At 52.8% G+C, this 9,967-nt stretch overlaps 1 protein-coding gene across 1 annotated transcript; it reads left to right on the forward strand.

Annotated features, from left to right (window-relative positions):
- Positions 1 to 3,199, forward strand: TPPP3 (tubulin polymerization promoting protein family member 3). Its single transcript, XM_072872471.1, has 3 exons — positions 1 to 743; positions 1,886 to 2,039; positions 2,283 to 3,199. The coding sequence occupies exons 1-3, from the start codon at positions 556 to 558 to the stop codon at positions 2,469 to 2,471; spliced, it is 531 nt and encodes a 176-aa protein (XP_072728572.1). The 5' UTR covers positions 1 to 555; the 3' UTR covers positions 2,472 to 3,199.
- The last annotated feature ends 6,768 nt before the right edge of the window (positions 3,200 to 9,967 follow it).

Consider the following 9,967-nt stretch of genomic DNA (forward strand, 5'->3'; position numbering starts at 1 on the left):
CCACAGCTGCGACTTGGCGCCCCGGTGCCGCTGGCTGTGGGGCGCTGTGTTTGGCCCAGCCCTGGGGGGCAGGTCGCAGAGCTGGGGTGCTGCCAGCTCCACGCAGGAAGATGCAGCCGTTGGCAGAGCCAGCGGGCAGGGGAGAGGTGGGCTGGAGGCAGGCAGCGGTGCCGTTTCTCATGATCAGCGAGCAGGAGGAAGGCGGCCACATTGCGTCATTCCTGGAGAGTGCTCCCGGGGGGACGGGCTGATGCGCTCACTCCTCGCCAGCCCCTGGAGCCGACAGCCTCGCTGCTGACAGCTCGCAGTCGGGAGCCTCCATCCCCCAAGACACATCTCAGCTGTTTGCCTCGGGGCTCGTCAGAAGCTGCCACCAGCCCTCACCCCATGAGTGCAGCTCTGCCAACGCCCTGCTCCTGCCGCGGTCCCTCCGCCCCTGCCAGCCTCCTCCTCCTGCCCTCACGGACCTGAGAGCAGAGCCAGCTGAGCTCTGTCAGTGCTGCCAGCCAGAGCCTGGGCAGTAACGGGCTCCTCTGCCCCTTATTCTGTAGCCCCATGGCCGGGAGCACTGAGATGGCATCCCTGGAAGAAAGCTTCCGCAAATTTGCCATCTACGGCGACACCAAGGCTACGGGGCAAGAAATGAATGGGAAGAACTGGGCCAAGCTGTGCAAAGACTGCAAAGTCACTGACGGCAAAAGCGTCACCAGCACCGATGTGGACATTGTCTTCTCCAAGGTGAAGTAAGTGACAGCTTTTTGGGGGCCTCCAGCTGCTCGGAGGTTGGGGGTGTCCTTGTGGTGCGGGCAGGGTGGCGGTGCCTGCATGCGGTGGTCCCCAGGGAGATGTGGTACCCTGGCTGTATGCCCATGCCATCCATTCCCATGTTGCACTGGGCATGGAGCAGCGGGTGCTGCCCTGCGGCATCCTGCCTTCAGGGAGTTTGAGTGGCTGCTTTTGCAAGACCTGATAATAAATTCATGCAAATTTGGGGGGTGGGAGGCTCAGATTTTTTGCAGAGGCTGTGGTCCTGCTCCCTCTCCCAGGCATCGAGGTGGGTCTGGCTGGTTCTGCCAGGTTTCCATCTAGCAAGAAGGTGCTGCAGGGAGCAGAGGAGGGTGTTCAGGCGTGTCCTGTGTGACGTGGCACAGCCCATCCCTAGGCCTGGCCAGCCCACACCTGAGCTTGTCAAGGACTCTGGTCTTTGCTCCTCAGAGGTCACAGGGGCAGCTGAAGAGCTAAAGGCACTTGGGGCTGCTTTCGGGGTCCCTGAGGACACGCTGATACCCGATGGTCTGCACCAGGGTGCAGGAGCAAGGATAGGTGGAGAACCTGCTCCCTCTGCATCCTCTGTCTGGGCATCCCCTTGTTCCCTGGTGGGGCCAGGTTCCCTGGTCTGAGCACCAGGAGTTTTTCCGTGCATAAAAGGGTGGGTTGCTGTGCTGCCCCGGAGACAAGGAACGGGCGCTCATGGGACAGATGCTCTGTGCACGTCCTTCCGAATTTGACCAGAGAAGGACTGATGCCTGCCAGGGGAGAGAGGGTGCTGGGCACACCATGCAGGCTTGGAGCAGTGGGAATGGATACGTGTCCCCTCTTGCCACCAGCACCCAAGTCCCAGGGCACTTCCATGGAGGGATGAGGTTTTTAGCATCAAGGACTTTAACAGCATGTGGCTGAAAAGCTCCTGGAGCTCAGCACCTGCTGTGCCTAGCCCAACCCATTCAGCTGGGATTGCCCTGGCCGTAGCTGTGTCTTGGAGGTGGGCGAGGGGCCTGAGGCTGGTGGAGGACAAAGCCAAGGTCTCCCTAATGCAACTCATCCTGCGCTGCAGGAGGTGCAACCTGAGGACATGCTTATGGCAGCCTGGGTTTTGTACTTGCAGAGGGAAGACAGCCCGTGTCATCAACTACGAGGAGTTCAAGAAGGCACTGGAGGAGCTGGCCCCCAAGAGATTTAAGGACAAGAGCAAAGAAGAGGCGTATGAAGCCATCTGCCAGCTGGTGGCAGGGAAGGAGCCCATTAACGTGGGTGTCACGGTGAGTGAAGAGCCCCTGGGAGCAGGAGGGCTGGTTGGGAGGGGAGGACAGACTTCTGCCTGCAGCAGAGCAGAGACACTTTCCAGGGGACCCCATGGCCCTGGGTGGGCTGGTGATTGCACAGGTCTAGTGGGCACAGGGGGCATGGCAGCATCCTCAGTGGGTGTCAGGAGCTTGCATGGGGCAAGGGATGAAGGGGATGGGGCATGTTCTTGATTCCCATTGCCTGTCTCCCCACCACAGAAAGCCAAGAAGGTGGGGGCTGTGGAGAGGCTGACGGACACCTCCAAGTACACGGGCTCCCACAAGGAGCGCTTTGACGAGAGCGGCAAGGGCAAGGGCAAGAGTGGGCGGGAGAACATCGTGGACACCAGTGGATACGTCAGTGCCTACAAGAACGCAGGCACCTACGATGCCAAAGTGAAAAAATAGGGATGGGTGCCTGTGGCGCCCGCCAGCCCAGGCCCTGCGCATCAGCCATGGGGCCGGCGCTCATGTCAACCTTGGGACTTGCCTGCATGATATGGGGCCAGGGAAGCTGCGCTAGGGCCAGCCCCAGGCTGACAGGATGTTGGCCGCCCAGCACTGATGTGATTGGGAAGTTGCCGGGCTGTGTGCTCTGCCCCAGCATTCTGTCTGTTCCCCCCCATGCTGTGACCCCCCCCAGCCCCTCCTGTCCCCCCCGTGCTGTCACCCCTAGCCGTACTAACAGCACTGCTCCTCAGGGCTCCCCTGCCCCGCTGGCACCCAGACCTTCCCTACCTCAGCCCCAGCTTTTGGGGCACCCTCCCTGCCAGTCCCACTGGGAACTGCAGCCTGTCTTCCCTGCAGACATCCCGGGAAACTGCCCTAACCCTGCACCAATTACACCACAGCTGCCTCCTTCCTTCCACACTGGTGCTTGCCTGTGCGGTGACCTCGCCACGGGGCTGCCCGGCTTTGCCGCTTGCTAGGCACTGCAGGAGGCTCAGACCCTGCGGTGCTGTTGGCGCCGGTGCTGCTGGGATGCTCCCAGGATGCACCCTGGCAGAGCTTGGTGTTGCCTGGCTGTTGGCAAGGGTCTCTGACTTGAACCCCCGTGGCCTCCCACTGCCTTTGTGAAGCCCAAACCAAAGGATGCTGCAGACCCGCACTGTAACCCGGCTCTGCAATAAAATCCCGTCCGCACTGACGCCCCTGGTCTGGTTGTGTTCAGTGGGATTGATCAGTGAGAGCCCCTTTGCCTGCTCACCCACCTGGGTGGTGGGAGGCTCAGCTGTCTGTGCTGCCCCAGGGCAGCCATGCTGTGCCGTGGGCTTGGCCCTGACCGTCGGCAGTTTTGGCAGCTCCTGGGTGGCCCCAAGTTGCCTGAGCAACTGCAGGCACACAAACATGAGCGCCTGGCTCCTGCTCCTGCTCTGTTTGCAACCAAACACACAAGCTCCTGGTAACGATCCCTGGGAACAGGCTGGGCTCTGGGATGGGATGGTGGCTCCAGGATGGGGTGGCTGCTGCTGCAGGTGTTTGGGTGCACAAGGCTGGGTGCAGGTGCTGCCACCCTGATCCCAGGCATGGGCAGAGGCTGCTGCAGTGCTGCCTGGGTGGCAGTGCCAGGCTTTCCAGCTAGATACCCACCTCTGTGGTCACCTGTTCAGAGCTGGGCTTCCTAAATAACCCACAGGGGTTATTTTGCAGGTGCCTCAGCTGTGAGAGATGTGCTGGGGGCATGCATGTAGCTTGGGTGGGCTTGCTCCCTGCCATTGCACAGCCCTGCACCTTCTGCATCCTAGTCACCTGCTTTTTAAAACACAGCAAAAGGAAGAAGTGGTCTTCTTCTGGGCTGGTTTTAGCCTCACCCTCAGTGAGGATCCACCAGTGGCAGGCTGGGGGTGAGGGCTAGGGGGATATTAGCCCTCCTTTGAGCAGATCAGAGGGAGTTCATGGCTGTCTGTGCCCCTAAATGCTCCTTCCAAGATCCAATGTTCCTCCTTTGAAAAGCTGTTGCTGATGGGGGCTTTAACCCTTTCCTAACTCCATTGCCCAGCTGCAAAAATGAGGTGCAAAATTCCCACGGCAAGGCTGTCCTGCATTGCCTCATAGTCCGTGGAGGTGCCATCCGCAGCCCCATCCCTGTGCACAGACTTAGAGGCTTTGCGAAGGAAGAACATTTTCTGAAGAGGTGAGCAGGCCAGACCCCATGGGACTCATCCTCTGTCAGTGGTGGATCGGTACATGGCACCGATCAGGACCTGGTGGTGGAGCAAAGAGGGGTACCCGTGTCAGGGCAGCTCTGAAGGGGAGTTGTGGGTGCTGACATGCTTTTGATACTGGGAAATCAAGCCCAGGAAGGGGATTTCTGCCTGGTTTTAAGCTTGCACGTGGCAAGAGCAGCAGCTCTCGCATCCCCATGTCCAGCAGCAGAGCAGGGCATTTAGCACCAGCAGTTGTTCCTCCCCCAGCTGCTCACCCCACCTCTGCCTCTGAGGCTGGGGACCTCAGCAGCTCAGCTGTCCACCTAGCAGCTGCTGAACGCCCATGGTTTGCGAGCCAGCAAAGAGGGTGGATGGGTCCTCACTTGGAGTTACCTCCGTAACTCCGTAACCTCCGTAGCAAGGGGAGCTGAGCTGCTGCTGCTCTGGTGATGGAGCAGCCAGGGCAGGGACTGCGGCACCTCCCCCCAGACAGTCAGCTTGGCTGAGCCTTACCATCACTTGGTTGCATCCTGCTCTGAATCCTGAACAGAAGCAGCTTCTTTGCAGCCTGTGAAGACACGGAAGAGGTCATGCAGTGGCTAGCAGTTCCCATGCACTGCCAAACTGCCCAGCCTAAAGGTGCTCCTTACCTGCTCCAGCTCCTCTTCAAGTTCCCCACTGCTCGCTCCACAGCTTAAACGGGACTTTCCCCCTCTGACTTTCTCCTTGTTCCCAAGGAGGCAGCTCCAGTGCATGCTGTTCCCTGCATAGGGATAGGGCTGGGTGGTGAGGGTAGCAATGGCCAGACCACTCTGGCCAGGCTGGTTGGCACTGCCTAGTCTGGTATCTCGGTCCTACCAAACCAGCCCCAGGAGAATCAGTGCCAGCAAAGACCCAACAGGGTCTAATGGCTGCAAAGTGCCTAAGATCAACCTGAAAAGAAATCAGTCTTCCCGTGAATTGATGGGAACAGCTTCCTGGGAACAACAAGACGTTGGTTTGGGACTTCACCAAAAATAGAAAACTTTCTGAATACCAGTGTAGTGATCTCCTGGGGAGCTGTTGGCTGTGTATGTGTGTACAAGGCTCGCTCTGTTCATCCTTGCAGGAGGGTGTGAAAGCCCTTTAGAAAAAGCATCTGAAGTACCATGGCTGTCACCTGCATTACAGATACATTATGCAGCCTCTACGCTTGGTTGAAGCCAGGTGGAGACATGGCCTCACAGGGAGGTAAGTGCAAGGAATATGGCCTTTAAACATCAGTCTTCATGACTAATGTGGACAGGAAAGCAGAGGTCCCAGGACAGTTGGCACTGGAGCACAGGACAAATGAGGAGAGGCCAAGTTGGGGTGCTCAGCCCTCAAGAAGACCATAACCTGAAGGAACTTCCATGGGACCAGCAGCTCGGGCTGTTTTCCCAGTGAAGCTTGAAGTGATGCCACAGGCTGCTGAGACAGCAGAGACCTTAAAATATTAGTTGCAGAACTACTTTCTGTGATGAAAAGTGACGCAGCCCCCAAAAAAGGGCTTGCAGCCATTTTCCCTGTGCTAATGAATTTGCTCTGGCAAAGCATTTGCTCTGAGGTTCGCTCCACACCAGCTCAAGAAAGACATTTTGCAGCCAGCGTATAATTCCCTCACAGTGGAGGAGCCAGCGGGCGGAAGGTGTCTCAGCCAGTATTTATGCTGTTTGCATTGATCCAAGCCCCAGACATGAAGCTTTTTTCTCCTTCCCATTTGTTTCTTCCCCTTGGCTGCTCTCCAGCCCCACTCCCACAGGGGAGGGGCACGCCAGACCTCACCCCCAACCCTGCCACCACACTCACCTGCTCCACCATTTTGGACAAACCCAGACCCTCTTACAGGATGATGTCCCAGCTTGCCAGTGAGATGTGCAGCCCAGAAGGCTCAGCTGAGTCGTTATGATGAATTTAGCTGTAAAATGTCTTCTCTGCCCCCAAGGTCACTTCCCTAGAGAGTTTCTAAAATCATCTGGGGTCACGTCTGATGTGCTTCACACTTTGACAGCAAGTTGTGTGCCTGGGATGAGGGATCTGGCTCCTCTGAGAGATCATTTTTCTTGGGGATGAGTGGTTTGACCAGGGATACTGATGAGGACTGATCACTCTGTTCCTCAAGGACGTAGATTCATTCCTAGAAGAGCGAAACAGTGGATGCCAACAAGCCCAGCAAGGTCTTACCCTTTCTGTCCCTGTGTAGGAGCATCAGGAAGTAATTACAGATGTTGTTGTTCAAAAAAACTGCTCCCTCAGCGAACATCCCTCTGCAGAGTGTATTGTGCTGGTACAGTGCAGATCCTTGGTCTCATGCCAGGCAAAACAGCTTCCCTATCGAGTTGTACCTGCGCTGCCTTCCTCAGTACTTTTCCATTTCACTGCTAGCCCGACAGACGTTTTCCAAAATACACAGACTAGGCTGTAAATCGTGTTCAGACGAGATTCAGAGAGCAGCTTGTAACCCGGTGGGTCAGGCACTTTCTCAGAGCTGTACATCTAAACCTGGGGCTAGAATTTCAAATCCTTGCAGTCAGTGCCCTGAGATATTGGTTTGACGGCGAATGTTACATGCAATACTTCATCGCCAGCTACGTGTTGCCAGCGCTGTGCTGGAATATTGATTCAGTACCATTTTAGAGGGAATTCAATTAACTAAATTACCATCTTCCCAGCATGGCATGGTTTCAGATAAAACGTTATTATACAGGAGTCATCCCCACTTTTTGTTAATATACCAACTGTGTCAGAAGTGTAAGAACAGAGGGGAAGATAGAAGTAGGAAGATGCAGAGAAATTAAAAAAAAAGCAAGGATTAGATTAATCAGCTTTAAATACAGCATGAGATTTCATACAGGATAAAACTGAACACAATTCATATTTAATGTCTGTTTTGTTCCCTGCACAGAGAGCAATTGCATAATTGCTCTGAACTGCAGTACTGACCAGAGCCGTGTGCTGATGGTACCGATGCAGTTCTTCCTAGTGGGGATGATGTCTCATGACTGGTGCATTTCTCAGATGGAAGAGGTGTTTTGTGAACAGTGTGGCTGCTCTCTTTAGTCAACTGCTGCAGCAGGATGGTTTTTGGACACTAAAGACCTGGGCAAGATTGTTGCAGAAAAAAAATTTAAATGGTGAGCATGCATCCAGGAGAGTGAACCTGCTATAAAGATTTTTTCCAAAACTGATACACTAATTTCCATTTATTCAAAATCACATTTTAAAATGTTTGTACTTAGAGCTCTAAGTTTGTAGCTTATGTCATCTGTATTTCAAGATGACTATAACTACAGCTTTGATTCATTTTAAGATTTCATGCATAGCTGGCTTACAATGGTTAATAACTGATAGAAACCATTCAAAGAGATTGATAGTATGTGCTAAGACAGCTGGAAGCACATCAGTGGAGTCCTATGATTGCAAAAGGCAAGTCTCCTCTCTCTCGTTTTGACCTGAGATACTTTTTCTAAAAAAAGCAGTTTCATCAGACCCAGAATATTCCTGACTTTCTGCTCACTAAACTGGCATTTTCATATCTTGGCTTGAAAGTCTGTAACCAGTTCCAGCTTCCTGAAGCATACACTGTGTGCTAATGATCACCAAAATAGCTCGCTCATGTGTCAAAGCCCTGAATTCATCCATTTGCCACCAGCACAGGGGTATTACAAGAAGTATACATGACTTAGGTGGGGGACAGAGTACCGCTTCCTGCCGTGACAGGCAAGCTGTGTACCCTACCTGAGACTGGCCCATACCTCTGGCTGTCCTGTAGAAGAGCCCTGGTCTCCTGAAGTCTGGTAAGTTGTTTCACTTCCAGTCTTAAAAATTCCACCTGGGAACTCAGCTGGTCACTTTTCCAAAGCAACTAATCTAAAGGAAACACAGGGACAAGGTTAAGCTTACAAGTACTGTCTTACCGAGCATCTTTCTAACAGGTAGGGCTGTTCTGAGAGACAAAAGGGGACTGTGGGATCCAGAGGCTGGAGGATACGCTCAACAAAAAGTCTCCAGAGCAGCCTGTGAGGGGTTGCGGAACATTCTTTGTTACCCAAAGTCTTTAAAACTCAGGGCTGTAGGAGTGGCTAAAGCCCGTCCCGCAGTTCAGTGCTACCTTCCTGACCCTGCAGCATCCAGGGCACAGAACCGTGTGGCCTCTGCTGTGGGGCAGGTCAGAGGAGATGCTCGAACCTCCTTAGCCATCCAACCTGTGAGGCTATCTCAGATTACATAGCTCCTGTTACCTTTTATACCGGAAGAGTGCTGGACAAATGGGGATGAAGGTTTGGACTGCTGTCAGTTTGCCTGTCTGAGGGCAATGACAGACTGAAAATATCTGATAATCGCATTCAGTTTGTAGGAAAGCTTGTTTTGGTCCTTCAGCAGTCCAGGTATTCATCCTGTGATGTTACAGGTTCCTTATTTCCTTGCAGTAATCTTGTTCTTGCTGTACAGTGAACCAAAGCCCCTAGAAAAGGCATATATGGCACAGCTGGTCATATATAGAATGTGGAAGCTGATACATGGCTCTCCTTCAGCCCTTCACTCAGCTGCTGCATCAGACAATCCGTTTGTGATGAGACAAGACAAAAGAAAACAAAAATCCCCAAAATCACAAAGGGTCACAAATGTTAAGAGAAATGAATCACTTTTCTACAGTTTTGCCAGTGCCTGCTAAGTCCCTAGGAGCCTTTCCAACGATGCTGCTGAGCTGCCTGAAGAGTGATAAATGACAATGAGTGTAACATGGTGTGAGTTTAAGTGAACCCTTATGTCACTGCTTTGAAGTATTTGTTTGAAACACACTTCCAAAGAGAAAAGACATTTTCAAAGCATTCCTGCATAGGTGTGCAAAAAATAACCTAAACAAACAGTAAAATCTGAAACACAAAAAGATATTCAGGCATTTTGGCAGGGAGCTTAGGCGATGTCAGAAAACAAATCTAAACAGAAAAGTTTCTATGGATTTTTTTTTTTTTTGAGACCTAATTGGAAACAGATTTTAGCTTTGGATTTAAACATTTCCCTGCAGCATTTGCAATGCTATCCCTACATTATGCATTTTAGTCTCAAGCAGCATGAGTATGAGGCTGTTGAGCAGAGGAGGGAAAAAGCCAGCATCCTCCTGCTCATGTTATTGCCACAGGTTTAGCCGGTGGTCTTGGGAAAGTCATGCAACCTGAATCTCCTGAGGTTTTTACCCGGTAGACTTCAAGATAAATTACAAAATCAAGAGACCCCTATCCATTGATCTCCACCTTTCTGCCCTCATAAATCCAGCATTCCTTGCTCCACTGAGACAGAGCTTTGAGAATAGTGAGGAGCTGAGGGTAGGTTAACATCACAACTCTAGGTGGACCATGTAGATTTTGAACTCCTGTCAGGATGGGTACCTCATTCAGCCCAGACATCTCATTTCCTGACTCAGTGTGTTAGAGTGAGTAAGATCCACTGAGATGACCAGTTTTCCACTGGATCAAGAGTCTGATTTGATGTGAAGCACTCCACAGCCATGTGTTTGTTAAATCCAGCCTGAGGAAGGGAGCGGGAACACAGCTGGAGGCAGCAGAGGGGACCAGGACCTGTGACAGGCTGCAATGTGATCTTATCAAGTAAAACACAAAACCGCAGCCAAAATGCATGTGCAACATCTGGGAAATGCAGAAATCTGAACAACTATGGTATTTGGCCCTGAAGATCATCCAGAGGATGACAAGTGTTGCTAGAAGTCTTGCGATGTAG

The sequence above is a fragment of the Ciconia boyciana genome, chromosome 9 (assembly GCF_034638445.1).
Source record: "Ciconia boyciana chromosome 9, ASM3463844v1, whole genome shotgun sequence".
NCBI lineage: Eukaryota > Metazoa > Chordata > Aves > Ciconiiformes > Ciconiidae > Ciconia > Ciconia boyciana.